Source organism: Chlamydotis macqueenii, chromosome 8 (assembly GCF_036417535.1).
Source record: "Chlamydotis macqueenii isolate bChlMac1 chromosome 8, bChlMac1.mat, whole genome shotgun sequence".
Classification (NCBI taxonomy): Eukaryota; Metazoa; Chordata; class Aves; order Otidiformes; family Otididae; genus Chlamydotis; species Chlamydotis macqueenii.
The window spans coordinates 14,117,832-14,140,568 of record NC_141563.1 but is presented as its reverse complement, the minus strand read 5'-3'; the positions used below and the strand labels follow the sequence as shown (position 1 = coordinate 14,140,568).

Sequence of the window (22,737 nt, the reverse complement as noted above, 5' to 3'; positions counted from 1 at the left end):
CGCTTGGGGAGGGGGTGAGTTCTGTGTCCTTTCCAGTGCCGCAGGCTGTGTGTCTCTGGCTGTGCTGGTAACGCAGCCTAGGCAGGCGCAGCTGGCTGGGGACACAATTGAGCCACAGGGAAGCAGATGCAGCACTGGCCCAAGCCATTCTGTTCTGGGCTGGTGGCAACAGGGCCTCACACAGCTGAGGCCAGTGCTGGTGAACCGCTGCCACAACTCCCAAAAAGGAACAGGAACGAGGTGCTTGTCAAACTATTGTCACTGGCCCAGGGAAACAAACCAGCCTTGCGCAGCTTCAAAGCATGGCCCTTCCTGCCTGCCACCCCACCCCACCTTAGTTTGGGTGTGGTACAAGGGAGGCTGTCACACAGCCTTCAGGGTAGAGCTTCTTGTTGTCTAAGCTGCTTTGTTCATGCCCAGGCATAAAAGAGGGTTTGTGTAGTCATGCAACTTTGCTTATGCTTTGGAGTGTTGTGACTATCAGGGCTGTGCTTTTGTATGAGGCAGATAACAGGGGATTTGTGATGCCACACGGTACGGATGCTACGGGTTTGGATCCAGCCAGGTGATGGACAGCATTTTTTAAGTTTCTGTTCCAATCATAATCAGTTTGTTCTGAAAAGAACATAGCAAAACCTGACCATTTACAGTTGCCCAAACTTTGTATTGACAAGAGCTGCAGATGGCAGGAACAGAGGAGAGTATTGCATTGTGTACAGCTCAAGAGGTGCAGCTGTTGCATTGCTGCACCAATCTTCATTCAGTATTGCTTGTGGGTGTTGTAACAAGAATGTTTCAGTGCTGTGGGCTGATTCAACTAAGACTGACAACACACCTTGTGGACCTGGTGTCCTTTCTTTTTTTATCCCTGCAGACTCCCCCAGTCATGTCGTAAGCAATCAGAGAAATCAAACCTCGCAGCCCTTGAAGAACAATTCTAGTGTGTTCCCCATCGCTGGAAATGTACCTGTCAAGAAGCTTTCTGCGCAACAGGACAATCCACTGACTTTAAAGACAGGTAAAACTGTACCCTAGCTCTTCCTTTTTAGAAATCAAGTGTCCTACAAATGAAATGTTGCTTGAGAAGGGGTTCATTTTCCCCATGTGCTGATCTGAAAAAGACAGATATAGTGAACCAAGGAAGGTAACGGTGAAGGAAGGAGAGTGCAACTCTTGACTTCCAAGAGAATAGTTATTTGGGAATCTGATATACACAGACAGCTGGCTGGCCCACCTTTCTGTTTCCTTATGGCAGGTTCTTGGCTGTGCTTTTTCACCCCTCCCACAGCTTGGCAGATGCACTAGGTATATCGGTCAGCTCATTCTTTGGCCTCAGAAGCTGACTCTGTTTACTTTCATGGCCTTTTTTCAGTCACCTATTGCTTATCAGCAGTCAACTTTTTGTTGCCCCAGTGCTTTGACATTAGTACCCCTCCCTTGCACTGAGCATTACCAGCTTATTTCCATGGCAGGTGCTACCTGTGACATCAAGGAGTTTTAGGCACAACTCTGTCTCTACACCTGCTCTCTTGAAATGAATATGTAACACCTTTGTCTTCCACAGATGAGCAAGACACTCAGTCCCGCCTGAATGGAATTCCTGGAAGCATTAATATGCTCGGGAGCAGCAGGAGCTCTTTGACTACCTCTGAGAAGCCAGCAGAGGAGTGGCCAGACTGGAGTGAGCCAGAGGAGACAGACACTGAGAAAACTGTGAACATTCAAATTAAGCCCCAAGAGCTGCGGGATAGTGTGGGACCTTATTTTGCTGAACATGATGTAGATGAGAAGCCTTGGGATGACTTTGAGCCCAGCAGCCCCAGTCCTGAACTGTCCTCAGGAAACTGCCCCACTGTGATACAAGCTGATGCTGTTGAAACACCGAGGCCCCTGCCAGATACCCATCAACTGAGCAAAGAATTCAAAAGCCTCAGACTGAGTCCCACCACAAAGTCCTGCCCCAGGAACAGCTGGAGCAGTGACAAGTGGGACCACCAGGAACAACTGGGAGAAACTGCGCTGCCAAAAACCACCTTTCAGGAAAGGTTGAAGTCTTCATTGGAGACTGGCCTAGGAGAAGAATTCACGATCAAAGTGAAGAGGAAACCTGTGCAAGACCCTGAGCTGGACTGGTTTGCTGACATGATCCCAGACATTAAACCTTCTTCAGCTATCTTGATTTTACCTGAAGTGAGGACAGAAGTGGTTGTTCCCAGTCACTCTGGTGCAGTATCCAGCAGAGGAGATGCCTCCCAAAACATGCTGTTTTCATCCAAATTTGCAGCAGCTGATATTATTGAGGTAAGAGACTATAGGCAGTGGGGTTTAAATGTCTGCACACTTGAGAGGATCCTAAAGCACGTGCATAGCACAACACACTGTAGTAGCACCAGCTGGCTCCTTAATCCAGTGGTGGATCACCTTGGGGAGTATCAGCAACATACAACTGTACAGTTGAGTCTTTACCTGTGAATACAAGATGCTGAGCTCTGAATGACGCATCTTGTCAGGCACCAGGTAATTCAGTGGGCTGTTACTGCAGCAGCAAGAGAGCTGTGTTAAGAAACAATAAGGGGATGGACTTAATTTGTATGCTACTAAAGGCACTGACTAAGGAGGTTTAACTCTTGCTTTTAATTTGTGCTGCTGTATCCCGGATGCAAGGACCCTACGCTATGTTAGGGAGAGTACTGGTTTGTCAGACAGGTAAAATAAGGCTGGGTCCTCTGAACAGGCACGGCACTAAGCACAAGCCAAAGGGGGCTTTCAAGCACAGAGGATGCTCAGGGCTTAGCGTGGCTCCTGGCTTTTCTAGGCAAACCCAATAGCATCATAAATAAAGGTCCAGGAAACCAGAACCTCTGGATTACAGAGAAGAGTTTTTTGGGTGCCTCGTTTTCATAACGGAATAGCTGAGACATTTCTCCAGTTCAGAGGACCGGGGGGTTACAAAACTGCATTTTTAAGTAAACAGGTAAATCCCTCTAGCCCCATCAGAGAGACAGCTTCTGTTTCCTAGGAGAGGAGGAAGTATTCCCAACGCTGCCAGCTGAACCCATAACACTGTTAGGGAATAGGTGTTGATGTCAAGTTGTTTTGCTAATTAAGCCTCAAGAGAGGTACCACAGGGGTGGAAGGTAGCACGGGGAGAGGGGCCTTGGATGTAAACTGAAGTTGTTTACCACATTTGAAAATGGCACAGTGTCTGTCGTGTGACTGAAGCACCGCTGTGGTATCAACCCCGCTTTGGGGGGAGTCACTCGCTGTAGTGCAGTGAAAGAGCTGTGCCAGTGGACAGGTGAGATCAAAGTCATAGTGTTAGAATACAGGGGGACAACAGCTGTTTCCTAGGGGGAAAAATAATGTATTTTATAACATCCTGTTCTTAATGGAAAGTAGCTTTGGTACAAACAGTTCTTGCTTTAGTTTTAGGGAAAAAAAAAATACAAGAATGTCCCTGTTAGTTTGCTCTTTGTCTTCAAGGTGTTTCCTTAAGTGTTTTCCTTAACTTCCTTACAGATGTATGCTACACATGCCTTAATGTTCATAATTGTATGTTATTCTAGGCAGAAGCTGCAGGCTGGGGTGAAGAGGAGGAGTTGAACTGGGAAGATGATACTAACTGGTAATGGGATGACTGAAAGAGACAAAGGCAATTTATGGTGTGTTGGATTCTGTAAGAGAAGTCGCTGCTTCCCCAATACAATGGATAGTACCTCAGCACTTCTTTTGCCAGAAGGCAGGCACTTGCTGCACCAGCCAGCAAGATCCCGTGGGGCCTGATCTCTTGCAATGGATGCTCCTTTCCAGTCCGTGCCAAAAACTGCAGGGGTGAGGCCTGCACTCAAGCAATATGCCCAGCTGTGGTGCGTGCCACTGCTACCAGAAAGTGGAACAGCGTGACAGGTGTGGATGTGCTGCTGGAGGCCAAGAGTGGTTTAAGTGATTGTTCTGGAACTCATCTCTGCTCTGAAAAACTGATGACAATAAATGAAAGTCACAGTGAGTTCCTTGGTTAACGTGCCTTTCTTTTTTTAATTTTTTTTTTTTTTTTTCAGAAAAGTAAAGCCCTTATAACTTTTTAGCTAAGAGATTATTTTAAGATGAATATATAGTTTATTCAACTTATTTATTTCTGTTTATAAAGTTCTGTCAGTGGATGGCACAAGAGGTGCTAGGAACTGTGCAGTGAAGGACCACTGAACACAACCTGCGTAAGCACGGCATTCTTTCTGCTCTTAACTATGACCAATGAAGATTATTTTTACAAGACGACCCTAGTGCAGAGTGTAACCAGCAGCAAGAGGTATGCTCAGAGAACAGTAGAGAGCCTTAAATTGTTATTCTTGAGTGTATTTTAAAATTAAGATTAAAACACCTACTGCCTGCTCATTTGTACGTGGACAGGAACAAAAGAAACGGTTACTTTTACAACAGATTCAAACATCTTAGTATTCAAAATACAACCTTGTGAAATGTTTGTCACCATACAGTAGCTCAGAAGAACAAGCTATATACATTGGCAACATACAAAATGACAGCTCAGATGCACAGTAGTGTCCATTAAAATGTCCTTCCAGCCAGTTATTATGAAAGATGGGCAGCATCTCAGACCTCAAGTTCATTTTGGCACATTAACTGAGACCTAGCAGTACAGAAGAGCACTACCCTGTGACAGTTTTTTTCTTCTCCAGCAATCATCGTACAAAGGCATCTCTTCCCTCAAAACAGGGAGCTGAGCTGTTTTATTGTCTCTAAAACCTGCTGAGCACCTTACCGTACACTGTCTCTGAGGATGGTTATAGCTGCGTGTAGAGCCTCCAGTTTCACTGCGAGCCAAGCAGGGGGTGACCCTTTCTGGAGGAGCAGCTTCACAGCCTCCACTGCTCCCTCCATCGTGCCTACTGCTGACTTATACTGCTCCTCCGAGGGCGGGTGACATGCTCTTTTTGCCAGAGGCTGCAGATTTAAACAAACATGAGACATCATTTATAATGCTCTACATGAGTGATCAGTCTTCATGCAAATGCAAGAGAACCCTTCAGTGGAGAAGAGCTGCAAGAGATTCCCTTGCCTTGTAAGAGTTTGTGCTGGCTGGCAGGCCCTACTAAGCATTCACATGAAATATTAAGGGCCAGCAGTGCACACGACCTTTTTTCTTAGAACATGGAGGGCAGCAAGACCCTCGTGAACCTCTTTAAGAGACTTCCAGAACTGACAGAAATTGACAATAGAGCCCAGGTAGTTTAAAGAAGTGCACGTACCTCTCCTGTTGACTCCAGTTCTGCAGCCATTTTCAGAAACTGCGCGCTGCAGGTAATCCTTTCTTGTTTCATGCGTTCTGTTCGTGCTTCTGTTGTCTCTTCTACTTGCCTCGTCTAGGGAGAAAGCCACAGGAGAGGTAACTAAACCAAGGTGGCATTACCAGCCTTCAGATGCTCGATTTATAGGCCAGAACAAAGGGGAGGGAGAGATTCTAACGTGCAGTTCAAAGTGAATCTAATTTTTCACATGCCTTACTGAGCAGGAGATGGAAGTTATCTACAGCTATGGTGTAGCATCACTGACAGCCATCAGTTCTTTTGCTAATTATCTGCTTGTCAAAGACTGCTCATCCAGATAGTCCTGCCTTAGATTACAGCATGATAACCACCCCCTCTTTCCCATTGTCTATGTTCTGCATGAATAGCCATCTACTCTTAAGAGAATTTTTTCTAGCATGCAGGAAGGACTGAGATGTTTCATACATGTTTGTTCAGCTTTCAGAAGCTGATACGAGAGAAACAGGGAAGGAAATCCCGCAAACTGAATGATGAAATCCTTGTCTCCTTAATAGATAACTTTCCTGCTTACAACAACTACTGTGCAATTTAATTTTTTTTTTTTTTGTTTAATGAGGGAAAAGCGAAGCATCTAAATCAAAGTTGGCAAGTACTGGAAGAGCAGCATGCATAGGAGTGGCAGTTGTTAATTCTGCTGATTAAAGCAAGTAGAAAAGTTCAACCACATTCCAGTTAACACAACAATTTATTTTAAACTTATTTAATCACCATGCAGATGATGCAGGTGTAGACATAGACCATGTACTTCTTATAATGGATGTGTACAAGATCAACTAAGAAGGCAGTAAAATCGTTCAGCAGACATACCTTAGCCAGAAAACGAACAACTTTGTTCTTAGTTTCTTCAGAATTAAGGCACTGAGGAACAACATCTTCATGGCTTGTTTCCTGTCAAAAGTGTTGAGTAAAAGTTGTTTAGTATGTTCATATTAACAAAAGATTAGACAAAGTAAAAAATGCTTCTATGACAGTCTCTTCCCTGTTGCAACCAATCTAAGCAAGCACTGTCTTCCTTCACTTCCATTCCTGAAATCACTTACAACTGCACTAGCCCTCATTACTTTTGACATGCAATAGTTTTACAGATGCAAAGATACAAATTGGTCAGTGAAGAGCAGCAAACATTTAAGAGAGAAGAATTTCTGCACAATAAAAGTTAACAGAGCCAAATACATGCACATCCAGACTTCTGCTGTGCTTACCTCTGCAAAATGTGTGAATGCCTCCAGTGCGTGCTGATGAATCAGCCAGGTCTGGTCAGCTAACAGAGAAGCAAACAAACATGACAACTGGGGTACAACTTGCCTCTGAAAGAGAAAATTATCTGTCAGTTCCAAAGAGTTAATTGTGTGTATCTTACCATCATGATTTATTATTAAAGAATTGCTCTAAGGTCATGGGACAGGTTTGTGAAATATGAGTGCTACTGCCTGTCTGGCAAAAAAAAAAAAACAAAACAACACTGTAAGGGAGGTGACATTCTATTCTTTCTTCTTGGAGGTTCAAGTGTCAGTCCTTTCTAACTACTGAGAAGCAACAAGCACATGAATAAGCCAAGCATCTTACATGCACTCAGCTGTTGTGATGAAAAATAAAACTGCCATAGACCATTAATAAGTCTCCAACATTATTATGTCGTGGCATTCCTGTATGTATTTGATGAACTTGATCCTTTATATTTAAATAAATAGCATGTATTTTCCATCAAAAGACTGAAGATTGTCTAAATAAGGCCACAACTATATTTACCTGTGCTTCTTGTGGTATAAACACCTTTCCCATAGAAGAGAGAAAATCCACCATCGCTAGACGAACATGATCTGGGGGATCCAACTGGAAAAGGGAAGACTGCAGTGCAAATATCTGCAGAAAACAAACCCCAGCGAAGCTCCATCAGACAGATTACAGGTTAAAACTGTTCTTCAGTTTTCAGTAAATCACAAAGAACTTGTTTTTTGTGAATTAAGTTATTTGTAAGAAGGTTTTGTTTTGTTTTTTTTACCTGAGTAATCAGCTGAGCATCTAATGCTTGGATGAAAAATTCCAAAAGGCGAAGTAATAAACACAGTGTCTGCTGGAGACATGGCTCAGCTGAGACCTTCAACAGATGACAAGACACTAGTAACATTGCATTCTAGCTTACGGAATAACTACTTAAAGAATTTAAAATTACAGTGGTGTTCCAAAATTCTTAGCCTAAGTTCACACACATAAAACAACACATCGTAGCAGCAGAAAAAAAAAAAAAAAAAAAAAAAAAAAAATCAATATTTCCAGGTAGTCATCTTTTACAAGAGTCTTCTCTGATTTTTATTAAGACTATTTCTTAGCTGTCATTCTCCTTCCTCCACTCACTAATACAAGCAGCTGAAGGTAATCTGAACTGTCAGTTGCCAAATGCCTTCACAGAATGGCTGAGGCTGCAAGAGACCCCTGAAGGGGCACATTGGTGGCTCCTCTTCAGCCCCACTCTCAAACTTTATTTTTTAATCCAGTGTATGAACCATGACAATCCTTTTTTCCTTACTGCAACTGCAGACACTAACAGGGAAGCGCCTTACCCCCTTGTTCTTAAATATGGGAGGAAGGTTACTAGCTCTATGCTTTTTCATGCGCTAAGTTACGTACCACCTAAATCATCATGGGTTTTGTTCACATTCCAATGAACATTCAAAACAGACCAAATTTTTAACTGGAATGAATCCAAATTAGGTATTTCAGACTTCTTGTTAAGCAAGTGTGAATCTGACAGTGAGTAACAGATCGAGTAGCAAGGTGCCATATATGTAACATTCAGGAAAATTCAAACTCCCTTCCCAGAGCACGTGCCTGCAAAATACATAAACCAGCTGACTGCAGATGGGCAGCAGAGTTACATTTAGCTTTAGAGAAATGGTTCAATCCAAGTAAAACAACTTAGTAACACACACACGATGAAACAGCACCAGCCTCTCAAAGACATCATGCTTTCATCATTGGAGCAGCAAATTCTCCTACCTGCTTAGCCTGCAGAAAAGTCCAGAACTGAGCAAGCACTCCCAGGATAGATGCCTGAAGTTCAGCCTCCAGAGCGTCACCAGCAAAATTGCAGGCAGCCAGCAGGATGGAAAGGGCAGTATTCTAGTAGGAAAAAATGTCTAAGTAAGACCAAAAAAACATACATGTGAAACAAACCAAAACCCCAGGCTTATATTAAACATCTGAAATTATACAGGATGGCAAGAAGCCCAGTGTGCTGTGTCAGCTGTGTGGTACAGCTAATCCAGCAGGCCACCGGCCAAAGCATCCAAAGTGAGGAAAGCATCCGTTACTTCTGAGTTTCACATGGTGCTGCAGTCATTAGCTGCGCTGGCAGGCAAAAGCTGGCATCAGATACTTCATGTGGAAGTTTCTGGTTTCTCACACTCCTTCCCTTTGCCAAGGAGACCAGTGAGCATCTTTCAGATTTGATGCTAAATTTAAAAGACAGGACTTTTAAATTTTAAAGTAATTGGATGATATAGTATAAATGAGAAATTCTAAAGAAAAATACAACTGCTCACCCAGAGAGCAAACAACTAGAATACTTTGTAAACCACAAGACCTCCACTATCATCACCCTCAGACTGGACAGTCCTATGGTGCTGTGTATTAGAAGAAAATAATAAAATGACAATTCTTGCTCATGTATTTGCCAGTTAGGCATGCAAAAAAAAAGCTATGCAGGACACAGAAAAAGAGAACCGAGGTGACAGCAACAGAATCCTTATAGTTTGTAAATCCAGAATTCACAGATTTTTACAAAGAGAACAACATCTCCTTTACCACAGGTCGGAGCTCTCCCAAAGCGCGCCTGCTATTCAGCCATCGCCTGCACTGTGTGAGTCCTGCCACGCAAAGCTGACACGCCACTCGTTTCCTAAGATCAGGATTCAGGGCCTTGAGGGATATGTGCTGCCACACAGCCAAGTTCTCCACCTCTTCTGGAAGAAACTTATGAGCAAATTCTACCTGCACACAAAAGTTAATATGAACTAAACAGACCACAAGACAATTTGATAATCTGTCAGAAAGCCAAGAAAACAAAATGCACTAGTTTGCTTTAGAAATATTACATTTTAAAAATTGTAGAAAACCTTTAACTTAAGTACAACCCAACTTTTTATATAAAAACCTTCTAATACTGCCACCTCCCTTGCCACATACAGGACATCAAAATGATTAAGCAATTTTTTCTTTCAGCTGCTTGAAGCAATGGCCCTAGCAAGTAGAAAAACGAGCTTTAGCCTCTCTGAGGTGTATGGAGAGGCACTGACAGGGAAGGATACTACACTTTATATCTGATGACATGAGAACACTCATGAACACCAGCCACTGATGCAATGACAGGATGTACATTTTCAGCACATTTGGAAGATGTGCCATTTTCGTACTCGGTCAAAAAAAGATTGCTGCCCAATAAGAGCACTCTTAGAAAGGCATATGTGCCTTTCTTGTTTTAAAGAGCACATCTGCACAAATTAGGATCCACTATGACAAGTACAATATCAAGCACAGCAAGCAAGCACTCAACATCTTGTCACTTCTGAAGAACTGAAAGAGGATATTTTAACACAGGCCAACTGATTCAAATCTCTTCTATCAAAGACAGAAGATGCTAGAGCTATACTCACCTGATGGTCTGGAGCCATCAGGAACAGCATACGCCTCAGCAGAACACCCAAGGCAGAGACCTGGTAACAGTCATTGGGCCAAGACTTTATCTGAATTAGGATAAAAGGGTAACACATCCAATTAAATTAAGGGGAAAAAAACATCACCACTCAGCAAAACGATTCTATACAGAATGTTCTGAGAGTTGCTACGTGGAATCACAGCAGTAACACTCTAAATATGCAGGACATGCTGGAAACCTAGACATATTGTTTTGTATTTTCACAGTACTGCTTTTGCTAATTATTAACCCAATTTGAGGAATTAAAAGAGTCTCAATCACATTTAGAAAAAAAAAAAAAAATGAAATTCCTGTCTTTGGTCATTTAGAAAGTTTGCCAGCAGAACTACAGTTAAAACTGGAGCTGAATTGCAAACATCACTGTGGTTCTTACCAAGTGGGCAATCACAACAACGTGGTGAGCGCACAGTTCAGCTGTTCCATACCTGGAATGTGAGAGACAGAAGCTTGTGAGTCTGTACTTCCTACTCTTTTACAGACTAAATATTATAAATCTTGTCTGAGAGATGGCCATTTCCACTAACATATTTAAACTTGATATGAACAGACACAATTTATTTGAGAGAACAATTCTAGAAAGTAACTGTTAAATAATCAAAACAGAATGTTCCCCTTACTTGCACGAATGTAAAAAATGGCTTAGCCACTTCTGCTCCTAATTTTCAAAATATGCTCTGTATCTGAAAAGAATCCAATTCTGGGACAATTTTGTCGTAAAAAAAAAAATCTCTCTCAAGGAATTATGTACAACAACAGAACTAACTGGATTTGTGGAAATCCTGCTTGACCTGTAATAAAAACATCTTACCGGGCAAGGAAGCACCATGCGTCCATTGCTAGCAGAGATGTGATCATACTGGAACCCAGCACAGCATCCAGCAGAGCATACTCCTGAGGAGAAAACCTGTATGTAAATTCACACAGAAACAGATTGCAGGCCTACTATTACTTTTACTCCACTAATTAGCATAAAATCTAAAAGATTTTTAGCTTATCCAATATAAAATGTTTTAAGAACTCATTTTCATACATGTAGTCAGCTACGTCATCAAGCAAGCAGCTACAGCTTTAGTTTTGCATACTTGGAATGCACCTGTACATTCATTTCAGAGGGCTGAGGAGCCTTCACTTTTCAAAACATTTCATCATGTGCATCCCTTCTTCACAAGGCAACTTTTATGAATTTTTTTTTTTTTTTTAAACCAATGTATCGACAATTTTCTTGCAAGCTTATTTGGCAGGTTTATTGGAAAACCAAATAAAACATTTTCCTCTTTTAAGAACGCTCGTTTTATCTGAAAGAGGAATGTAGCATTCAGAAAAAAACTCCTAAATTAGGGCTATAATTTTTGTGACAGCTTTTAACTTTATAGAGGTTTACATTTATCTAGAGGCTCTTTTGTCTATGTGAAAAACTTTTAAAACACTCAATAACATTAATCAAAGCCCAGAATACTCCTCTGAAGTAGAAAAATTTGCTTTTGATATGTTCTTAGCTGGAATCACAACAATATAATCTAATCTAAATATTAAATGCCACTTAATTACTTCACAGCATAGACTAACGAAACCAGGTAAATTAAATACAAATTGAAAGCCGCATAGAAGAAAGCACTGAACTTTTGTAACAACTTGATCTCCCCTGCTTTCAAAGAGAACAAAAATTTCCAACACAACTAAGGTTCTCAAAAACTTGCACGAAACTTTATTTTCCCCTTTCCTACAAGTGACATTTGTTGTCTAACTGAACTCAGAACCACCTTATACCCAAGCATCTCTTTAGAGCTAGATCATTAGAAAGAAGTCACTCTAAATAGTACCTATGCGTGACAGCAGCTGAAGAGATGATAAGCAAAAACCAATCTTACCAGCTGAGGAAAGTGTGATGGGAGTGTGGAAGCAATGAAGGAGCACAGGTGGACACAGACATAGTGATAGAGGGTGATGGGAACTGCTGGCTGTCCTGTACTGATCACCTCTGGCAAACAAACCGGGAGAGAAAGCTCACCAGAACATTGCTGGAAACTGAAGAAGAGAGCTGAAAACAAAGACAGGCTGCAAGGGTGAAAGAAAAAAAAAAAAAGAGAAGAAAAAAAAAAAAGAACAGTTGGGTTACAGATATGCAAATCCCAAATGCTGCAAACAACACCTGTACTACAGAATCTTTGTCTTTGACTGGAAACTATGACAATAACTCATTAGAGTTATTTTACCCAGCATCAGAATGTAAATCCATAGAGCCTGACAAATGTTAATATTTGTTTGCAAGGGAAACCCCAGCAACTGAGCCCCTCTGTTTGCCCATATATACCGATTGTTGTGGTGAAGAATTAGAGTTAAAACATTTTTGGTACCTTTTCCCTGTGTTCCAGAGAGTTTGCACTTCTTCAGGCTGAGAGGACAGCTTGTCCATTATGGTAATCAGGACGAGACACTGGGGCAGCTGCTGCTCAGGAGGGAGACCTGTAGAAAGTTGTTGGTTTTTTTTCAGATGTGATGCTAGTTGTCCTAGTAAATATATTGTATGCGTAAACTGGCTTTTAAGCAACTGACAAACAATGAACAACTGGTGAAACATAAAAGTTCACAGTAAAACAATCAAAAATCACTTATAAACACAGCTGGAAAGAAAAAAAAAAAGGAATGTTTCATCATTAATATTATGTTTGAAGTGAAAAATAAATGCAAAATACTATTTGAAGTAAAAACTAAAATATGCCAGTTCTGAATGGTCACTGCAAGATGCTGCAAAGGAATTACAATCTGGATGTCTCATGCTTCCAGTCTCCTTGAAAGCACTGGATGCCTCAATCACTGAAAACAAAGTTTCGTTCTAAGTGCATCAGGATAATCACACAGGCATAGTGCACATGTGGGAGAGAAGTCAGCCCAGGCTACAAAGGGAAAAGGAGCAACAGATGCTCATACCGTATCTCCCAAAAGGCAGCACAGCTACCTCCGAATTAAGACATGTTAGTCAGGGCAGAGAGGACAAAAAGCTGATCATTTTTCAGTTTCAAAGCATTCTACTTTCCATAGAAAATAACTAATTTAGGAAAAATAGCTATCTTCCCCCAGCAACAGAACAGCAGAAAAGTTTCAGCCTATTTTGAAAGTTTGCAACACAAATGTGGATTGAAATGGTGCAAAACAGTAGAATTGACAGGATTTCTGTTAATAGGGTTAATAATAATAATAACATTGACGTTATTGTGGGTACTTTGGAAAAGATGCATTCAACAGCAACATGAACTGTTATAAAATTCATCTCAGTTCGCATGCAACTGGCTACATCATAGTATTTACAAAAGAATTAGAGACAAGCAAACTGGTACAGAATGTTGCTCGTGTTCCAGAAAGTCAAAATATCAATCCTGACCCCTTAGAGATGCTTACATAGTACTGTAGCAGTGGTAGCTGTATTTTAAACCCACCTAACTTTTCACTTAACACTTGCTCCATGAAAGGGCTAAAGGGAAGAAGCTGGTTGATGAGAGGGTCCAGAGCCACAAGAAAAACCCTGGATAGTTCATCTCGATGAAATTCCGAGATCTCTGGAGCATAGAGACTGGGAGGAAATTTGCTGAGAGGAGATGAAAAAAGAAAATTAAATAGTCTCACTAGCATTATCATTGCTTTTCAAAAGAACTACAAAAAGGCAAATTCATTATTTCCTTGTTATTGTGAAATAAAAGACAGAAAAGGCTCCTTATTTTAGAATATCTATGATAGCTGAGAGTTACAACTCTGCACTCAGCCTTTAAACTAAGCACTGCAATCCAATATTTTACTAAACATTGAAAGAAAACCTTACAGTCTCACAAAAAAATGCATGTAAAATACATAACCTAGAAGAAGAAATATACTGAATCACAAAAAGAGTCAAGCAATGAAAAGCCAAGAAAACATTTGTATACACAATTTGACAGTCATAAATGTGACAGCACTAATTTAACACATGACACTAATAAAAGAGTAGCACAACTCCTTTGAAGAGAAAAAAAAACCTGGGCAATAAAAGAAAAAAAGAAATTATACGAGAATAAACCAAAACAGAATCATGAAATGAAAACCTTCTACTCTTGCAGCTTATAAAGAGACTGTAAAAATGCTACCTTCCTACTGAAAATCCTGCTCAGTTTTGCTCAGTGAATAAAAGTTTACAACCCTCCACTTGAGAAAGATCTACAAGGTAAGTAAAGCTAGAAGAGGAAACTCGTAAAAAAAATAACCACCCGATCTTGCAGTGAAACATGCAGTGAACTCACGTGTGCATCTCACCACAGAACCTGGTTTCAATTCCAAAAGAATGACTGAAATCAGCCCTCTATTATAAAGTCCACTCTCCCCTATTCCTCCCCAATACTGAAGCAAACAGAACTTTTTAAAGAAAAATGCTAAGTCGCTTGCGGACTGTTAATGCCTCATGAGTGTAAAATTTAAGAACTGTTTGCTTTCGGAAGAACTAGAGAATCCTTTTGTGAAATTTCACAGGATTCTACACAAAACAGTAAAGCTATGAAAAAATTCAAGATACTGTGTTTCTCATCCAGGACAAATGTTTCCATAGCTTGTCTTAAAATAGAAACAATCTGTCAAAGTGTTGCTGCTGACACCTGCATTTAGTCTTTTTTTTTTTTTTTTTCTTTCACAGACAGAAAAAGAGAGCAGCATGGCTATTTAGTTATATATAATCAAAAGGAATTAGGATGACTAGGCAATGGTAATTCTGAATTGCCTTGATTTTGCACATCTTGACTAACATCACACTACCACTTGTTTCCAAGTGGGAGGTACTCTCCTGGGTTGCTCTGTTTAAGCTCTGCCTAACTGCTTCATCGCAAGGTGACCAAAGGGCAAATCCTACCTTCTGGAATTTTGACTTTAGGAACAAGAATTTTCCAATGAACTTGCATAAACAGACCCAGTGACCAAGACAATCAGTCTGCATACTCTAAACATAACTAGTTAAGAAATGTTGACATAAGGAATTGCAACAAAGTTAGTGGTTTGTCAATAGCAGACACTCACGGCACTGATCAAGAACGGGGCTAAGGTAACTAGTATCACACAGAAATGCCCAATTTATTAAAAAAAAATTATAAATTTCTGTACCTGAAAAAAGAAAGCAACAGCTCTGGAACAAGAACTGTATTTTTACGTCTCAAAATACTTGTAACTTTAAGAATGTAATATCAAGCTGTTATTAAGAGACTACCAATAATTTGTACTTCACTTACCTGTATATCTGAAGAAAGAGCTGATGTAACTGAGAACACGAATCAGAAAAGAAAGAAAGAAATTCCTGCAAAAGCCATTAATTTTGAATGGTACTTTTAATATAAAACACATTCTTAAATACGCTTTCTTTCTGTTCTGCTATATTGGTGTGTAAAGCACTAGACTGCAAAAATCAGTTAAGTTCTATCAATCCACACCACAAAGCAAACAATAAACAAAGTATTCCTAAGAATAATTACACTACATATATATATATATATAGTAGGTAAAACAATTAAATTTATAGGCTTTTTTTTTTAAATGGTAAGTTCAATTGTAATAGCCATAGAGAGCGGCAAAAATCTGAAGTGGTCTCATGCATGCTATAAGGCTGTTTTATCCTGTCACAATGCTATTCATTTTGTGTCCGTCTGTCCATACCCACCCCTCAAATTGCCCCCCTGCTTTCACCCCGTGGGAGAGGACAGATGCAGAACGCATCATCATTGCTGTTCTTAGACAGCAAAATGTTTTCACATACGTTCTTAAAATGGGTAGATTTAGAGTCTGTCTTCCATTAATGAGAAAAATAAAACACAGCCACAAAGTGAAAGGGCCAGGAAGAGAGCAGGGAGTTAGTGTCAGAGCTAACAACAGCATGCAGGCATTTCTTCTTGTTAATGCCACATCATTTTTAGTTGTTGAAACGAGCAACAATTCTGAAAACTTGGCAACAGGTTTCATCTGCTTAATTCTTCCAGAGAAGTTACTATTGCATTGAGTCAAGGCTGCCTGTAAAGACTAGACATCTCCTACCAACTCCTCAGTGACACTGCTTGTAACAGCTTATTATTCTTGTTTGGTTTTGTGTTAAATCACAGCAGTAATCCTGCTTAGGCTTGTGAGTGTATTCAGGTGGAAGTACCACCAGCAGGTTATGCATGGATGTTAATTACACCACCCATATGGTAGAGTCAGAAATTGTTAAGATATTATGCAGTACAAAATTATTCCATTTGCAGACCAGAGGCTTAAATTTAATATAGAATTCAAGTATTAAAACCTACCTTGGTGTAATGTACAAGGGAATTAGCAAAGAACCTGCACAGTTTGACTGTCTTCTGGAACAGCCTGAGGTCAGTGCCCTCCTGTCCAAAAAAAGGAGTTCTAAAAGTTAATGAACAGAGTGTCTATGTTTATACACACACAAAGTAATACAATAAAAATGAAAGTTAGGTTGCTAACAATGTTCAAAACCTATTTCAAACTTCATTCTCTACAGACTCTGCAGGTAGGGAGGGAAAACTTTAGAAATCTTCAGTATGCCTCAACATTTTAATAACAATATTCAGAACTGAAATATTATCTTTTGATTGACCTTGGGTTATCGTCAGTTTAGGAAATAAAACAAAAATTCCCACACAGTATGATGGAAACTTATTTTCAGTGTCTCACTAAAACATCCTCAATCTAAACAAAGTTATAGGCCTCATTTTCACATGCTTTCAAACGAATAAGGTATTCTTCCTACTATATGAATTAAAAAAAAAAAAAAAACCAAAACACACAAAAACCAAACCCAAACTGCTCCAAGCAATAATACAGCACAAAGAATTTATTCTCCTCAAGTTCACTGGCAGTTTTGGGAGCTTTTTAATTCACCTGTATCTCTGACATCTTCATTTGCTCAGCCAGGTGCAAACAGGAGTGAAAAGAGAGAAGAGTGTCCTTGCACAGGCCACTGAGGATGTCACTGTGTTTCAGATGGTACTGCAGCAGAGAATGATGCTTCAGGCTTTGTCTACAAGAGAGGAATAGAATCAGATATTTAACTGTCAGAAGTGATCATGCAGTAAATTGGTACAAATACAAATAACTAATTCTTCTATTTATTCCTTTAAACAACACTAATTGGTGCCACATCCGCGTACACCAAAACCAGAAATTTAAAGAGAATAACCCTCTTCATAGCCATGACTGAAACACAGAAGAGAGGCAGGATGAAAACGCAAGACAGCACAGCTCAAGCCAAACACACCTACAAAATTGCAGGTCAGACCTCTTAAGATTATTTATTCAGACAATGGCATTTCAAATTTTCTTCTGTGTTGTAATACAAAAAGTCAAGCTTCTACTGTGTGTTTCACGTATTATTCCTAACTATCTTCAGAAACAGTACCTTTAATACTACTTATTAGCTAATTTTTAAAGTAAATTTCTAAATTTACTTACTAGCTAAATAGCTGAGTTGAATTCTCTAATTTCAATTTTATACGAAACTCTGAATATAAAGCTATTGAAACACTGGGTATTTAAAATTACAATCTGTTTGTATTACATTAAAATCCAAAGAGTTCAATGACATACTTGATGATGAACTTCCACGTATTGGCATGAAGAGCGTGGTCCATATTGGAAATGACAGAGCATATCTCCAGCACAGTGTGGATTACTAAGGAGGAAATAATAACAGCAACAACTGAGTTGAATCAGACTCCTAAGTTCATGGCTATGCTGCTCTAATAGGAAAAAAAAAATAGCAATCACAAGCACTAGGAGAATATCACCACATTAACACTGAATCGGGAAAATGGCTCAGTGCTTAGGTGCTGCCCCTTTCCTACAAACCTACACAGCATGCCCCATCCCATAGGACAGTTTCAGGAGAAAAAGGGAAATATTTAAAACTGCAAAATGCTGCCTTCTGAAAGGCTGGTCAGGACAGCAGGAGCTGAGCAAGCTCAGAACCCTGTTTTAAAAATTCAGTCACACAGACCGAGCAAGACTAAAAAAGGCGTTAGATCCACATATACCTGACACCATATCTGTGATGTTATCTTCAGTAGAAGCAGAGCCCATGGAAATCATATCAAGTAGTTCCATCAGCTGCTTCTGAAGAGAGTAAGTTTCCTTGAACATAGCTTGTAGGAGGTCAGAAATCAAGTGCAGATGCCCACAGTACACTGATTCACTGTCCTGTAGGAAACGGAGGAGAAGGAAATTTAAAACAGAAGTTCAGAAATCACAGCCTGATTTTTCACATGCTCAAAACACTGAGAGCTTTGTCATACCTTCCACTGGAAAACAGAACAAGGCATAGACACACCTGCTTTAACTCAATACACAAGCAGATCTGTAGCTTCTGATACCAACCCTCCGTTCACTAAACATAAAATGCTATTCACCTGCAGCCTCATCAACGACTAACGAAGTCTGCTTGGCTCTACCGAGTTTACTAGGCTTTGAATTAGGCCTTGATGCATGAACCCAATATTATATTTCTGAACAAAACAGTACAAGGTTAAAAACAAAGGAAGCAGCATTCCAAATATTTCCCCATACTTTAAAATCAGAATTGTTAAATAAAGGTGTGGCACCTGAGTTCAAGTCCTGACATAGAAAACTGCTGTAAATATTCCCATAAGAAAGAAAACTGAAAAGAGAAAATGAAGGCTGACCAAAAGCCATTGCGTCCTTATGATAATTTTGTTTTATTTTCACTGCTATAGAGGAAATTACTGTTTCATCTGAAAATGCACATCTGAAACTGCTAAATGTTACTCATTGTAACCAACATAAAGATCCTACTCGCAACTTCCAATCCACTTTGGAACCTGCACAGAAATAAGTTAAGTAGCGCCATTTTGGTAACCATTTGTAGCTCTCAAAATACTGCAGCTACCAGAAGTGCACAGATGTCACAACGAGCCTGCATTCATAATCAAAATGTTCCACTGACAGGGGTGGAAAATACAGAAATAGTGCAATCTGTGCCTCTCACTATCAGGTCAGATTTGCTGGGTAGACAGCTGAAAAATCGTCTTTCTGCTTGTGCACTAAGTACATTCCGTAAACTATTTAACAACTAAATTTAAATTAACAAAATAACAATTTGACAACAATATTGTTTCAAAATAGACTCTTCTTACAAAGTGAGTGTTTCCCAGAAGCCAAGCAGGAACCGGTTCTCCTTTTAACACAGACCTACCTTGCAGTGTGTAAACGTGTTCTTTATTACATAAAGAACGGAGGATGGAAGGGTGCGGATGCTCTCCAGAGGGACGCACTCTTGCAGCGTGCAGACGTATCGTACACAACCAGTCAGAGTTTCCAACAGTTGCACCACAGTCTTAAAGCAAGAATAAAACAACAACAGTCAACGTTTTTCACCTCTGCAATAATTTCAAAAGCATCTTTTCTTACCTGAATTGCACCTAGATTTTTATGGCACTTAAAAGTTCACTGCTATTTGCATAAATAAGTAGTTTGTTAAAGATGAATAAGGCTCCACAAAATCATATCAAACAATTCCAGACCCTTTTCTGATACCATATACTCTTTGAAAGTTTCATATTTCTTTTGACTACTGTTGTCAATTTACAAAAATTTTAAAGCTCTGAATTAAGTGATTGTATAAATAGGTGCCAGAGTCACTCTGTAAAGAGTGACTATGTAAATATGGAGAATCACATTCCATTTGCATTAGAGAATTCGAGATTTTTTTTTTTTATTCTGATTAGCATCACACACTAAACATAATCATATCATTCCCAAAATTTTAAAATCTTCAACTGCAAAGAAAGTTCAAATTACATTTTACCCAGCTGGTTAGTAGCTAACAAAAACATTCTAAAAACCTCTTAATTGTTTAGGTAAAATCAAAGAATGACGTAAACATTCCTTTGACAACTTATTTCATGGGACTTGCCTGTAGAAGATTCCGTACAGTACTGCGTAACTCCGTATTCTGGCTGGTTAATCCTTTGGCCTCACTGGATAATTCATACATTAAGTTATCAAATAACTGTAGAGTCTGTCACAACAAAACAAAACTTAAACATTTTATTTATAAATGCACACACGCAAATAGCACACCATTCTGTATCTGCTTGCTTCCTTGCAATGGTGTCCTGGGCTACTGAGATAACTCACAGGAGAAAATAACCCTTTCTAGCATTTCAATAATAAAGCCTGATATACTAAGAAGCAAAAATTGTCTTATGATTTTCCTAAATTATAGATAGAAGCTATATTAGCTGTTACTTTGTATAAAATCTGTTAGTAAAACAAACTTCCTAGCTAATTCACTTGAAACATATAGCTCATTCTACCAAAGATTTTTCTCTTAGTTAAACCCACGCCATTTTAAAAGGATTTTTGTTTTGTCTCAGAATTTTTTTCTTTTTTTTGACAATGATCGTTAGCAGTTTGAATACATAAAGAAATAAGTCCATGACCTGCAAACAACAATAATTTCTACTTTGGTTGAGGTCCTTGGATATTTTACGAATGTTATTGCTGAGACTGCAAAGACAGAGAGCGGCTTCCAGGCATGTGCAGGGTACTACATAAACTGGTACAGTACAGTAATCTTTGTTCAGGACATGACTGTTACGAGCCATTTTTCTTGTAATCTCCAAAATTTGCTACAGGACATAAAATAAGGTAAATAGAAATCAAGTGGCCATTTTTACAGGTTTCTTAAAATACACAAGCCGAGGCCTGAAACTTAAATCAGTAATTTGGCACTGCGTTTCTTCAGTTAAAATGTAAGCACTGAAGAACTTTAATACAACTACAGCACAAAGTTCTCCATCACTTAATCCAAAAAGAGAACATATGTTACTGTTGGGTTCTTCAGTTTATTGGTCTTGAGAGGCTACCTCACAGAAAAATTCTCCACCTTCGTCATTTTATAGAAAGCTCAATCTTCTCAAGAAGAAATAAAAACTAATTGTGTTACTGAATATAGAAAGTAAAACATCATACGTTTGATCCTCCCTCCACTGTAAGGAATGGTAACAATCACAGAAACAATTCAACAATACAAAATTGTTAAGCTTTTAAAGGGTAAAATTCTAATTTCAAGTTTTGCATCCAAAGCAATAATTTTATCTTGAGACCTCAAAAAAGAATCATTGCATTCTAAGCAGGCTTTTAGCACCAGACTGACTGAAAATTCTACATTTAACTGAAACTGTCATACCTTAGGTAATACTTTTGAGAAAAAAGTTTGTTCCAAATCTGCAAGGTTGATATGAGGCAAAAACATTTCAGTCAGGATCCTCAAAACACCTGCAAAGCAAAACATTTATAAAACCTTACAGAAAAACGACATGTGATTATCAGAAATATGTAGCAACCTACTAGATGAAAAAACTTCGTCAAGCAGAAACAGATCAGATATTTGATTTTAAGAGGGGCAACATAACATTTGCCACATATGCATTATCTGAAAAATCAAGTAACAATAACAGGTCCAACATGCATAAACCCATCAATAATAGCATCACACCTGACTACACTCAGCTGAAGGCTAAGCACAATTGTTTGCCCATGGAACTATAATTTTCCATGCTCCAAACTGCAAATAGTTGCACATTTAATGTGCTGTTGGCACTAATATGCAACCTAACAGTGAATATTAGCCTCATTTTCTAATCACTATCAGGTATTATCAGAGTTTTACCACCTGTAAGATAAGGGCCGAAAAAGACAGTAAAATACAAGATGAAAATCACCCTTCTTTCAAGTATCTAAAAGTCTGATGTAGTGGGAAGGAAAAAGCAGCCTTACATGCACAGCCTCTTTATGGGCTTTCATAAAGCTTATTCAAAGTGCAATTAGTGTAACATGCAAGGTCCAGCAGGAATGCTGAAGACCGTGAAAGTCACTAGTTATAGCAGAAGCGTTTTTAAGTAGTGCAGAATTTGTAAAGCAATTGCAATACAACGATCCTTAGCAAGAAGAGGCACTTCTTGGTCACTACTTACGAATATGCTCAGTCCAGTCTTCAGATTCTTGATACACAGAGTAAAAACGTTAAAGAAACTCCAGCTCGTTCCGCCATAAAAAGTTATCTTTAAAGCATCTGCAGAAGCCACAGTGATTTCCCTCACGCTGTCCCACTTACGCTTCACCCAGTGCATGAAATTGGCAGGGGTGCTATGTAGCCAAGGTGGGCAGGTACAGCTCAGTACCCGCACCTGCAGCTCGCGTGTTTCTACAATGTATTGGAGGGCAAGTCTTGGGGTTCTTTGGGGGGGCTGGGGGGTGAGCTACAGCGCTAAATGAACCACACGCTGCTTTCCACTGTGAATCTTTTATTTCAGTGAAGGGCTGTAGGCATTTCCAGCTTTTCTGTCCTGTGCCAGCCCCTTACAAAGCTTGCACCGCTTTCCCTCCCATGGATTTATTTGTTTTAACTGCGCAAGGCTGAAGAATCAACACCCCCACACTCCGCCCCCCCCCCCCCCCCCCCCCAAAGCCTCGCCATTTCGGGGTGGCTTCCCACAGCCACCCAGCGGCCGAACCATCTGCGGGAAGGATATGAGGAGCCGGGGTAGGACAGCAGGCAGCTCCCGGCGACAGAGCTCCCAATCCCAGCCTCCCAGTTCTTGCAGGAGCAGCTCGGGGTCTGTTTGGGACATGGCGGCTCCCCTCAAAGCCGGGCAGAACGCG

General features: G+C 39.9%; 2 protein-coding genes across 5 annotated transcripts in view; one reads left to right on the top strand and one right to left on the bottom strand.

Moving 5' to 3' along the window:
- Positions 1-4,006, top strand: part of SCYL3 (SCY1 like pseudokinase 3) — a 16,918-nt gene extending 12,912 nt beyond the window's left edge. For both annotated transcript variants that reach the window (XM_086754137.1, XM_086754138.1), the window contains exons 12-14: positions 875-1,018; positions 1,565-2,301; positions 3,567-4,006. In XM_086754137.1, coding sequence (XP_086610263.1) covers positions 875-1,018; positions 1,565-2,301; positions 3,567-3,629 — 944 coding nt within the window. In that variant the 3' untranslated portion in view covers positions 3,630-4,006. The remainder of the gene's footprint in view (positions 1-874; positions 1,019-1,564; positions 2,302-3,566) is intronic.
- Positions 3,841-22,737, bottom strand: FIRRM (FIGNL1 interacting regulator of recombination and mitosis). Of its 3 annotated transcripts, XM_086754141.1 has the most exons (24): positions 22,608-22,737; positions 22,050-22,089; positions 21,263-21,351; positions 19,985-20,089; positions 19,265-19,405; positions 18,090-18,252; positions 17,644-17,728; positions 16,939-17,077; positions 16,344-16,424; positions 15,297-15,361; positions 13,491-13,639; positions 12,411-12,519; positions 11,925-12,111; positions 10,865-10,947; positions 10,430-10,481; positions 9,991-10,084; positions 9,147-9,328; positions 8,340-8,462; positions 7,345-7,440; positions 7,092-7,205; positions 6,545-6,649; positions 6,150-6,230; positions 5,265-5,378; positions 4,435-4,959 (listed from the first exon to the last, which is right to left on the bottom strand). In XM_086754141.1, the coding sequence occupies exons 1-24, from the start codon at positions 22,704-22,706 to the stop codon at positions 4,774-4,776; spliced, it is 2,682 nt and encodes an 893-aa protein (XP_086610267.1). In that variant the 5' UTR covers positions 22,707-22,737; the 3' UTR covers positions 4,435-4,773. The 3 variants fall into 3 exon arrangements, with proteins under 3 accessions (XP_086610266.1, XP_086610267.1, XP_010120685.2); XM_086754140.1 differs by lacking the exons at positions 19,985-20,089; positions 21,263-21,351; positions 22,050-22,089; positions 22,608-22,737 and adding an exon at positions 3,841-3,977 and having other exon boundaries at positions 4,778-4,959; positions 9,147-9,332; positions 9,995-10,084; positions 19,265-19,385; XM_010122383.2 differs by lacking the exons at positions 19,985-20,089; positions 21,263-21,351; positions 22,050-22,089; positions 22,608-22,737 and having other exon boundaries at positions 9,147-9,332; positions 9,995-10,084; positions 19,265-19,385.

Coding starts and splice junctions, on each gene's coding strand:
- FIRRM (XM_086754141.1), bottom strand. CDS start 22,706: ATGTCCCAAACAGACCCCGAGCTGCTCCTGCAAGAACTGGGAGGCTGG. Junction 8,463..9,146: donor TGGGAGAGCTCCGACCTGTG/GTAAAGGAGATG, acceptor TTTTCCTACTAG/AATACTGCCCTTTCCATCCT. Junction 6,231..6,544: donor CATTCACACATTTTGCAGAG/GTAAGCACAGCA, acceptor CACTTTTGACAG/GAAACAAGCCATGAAGATGT.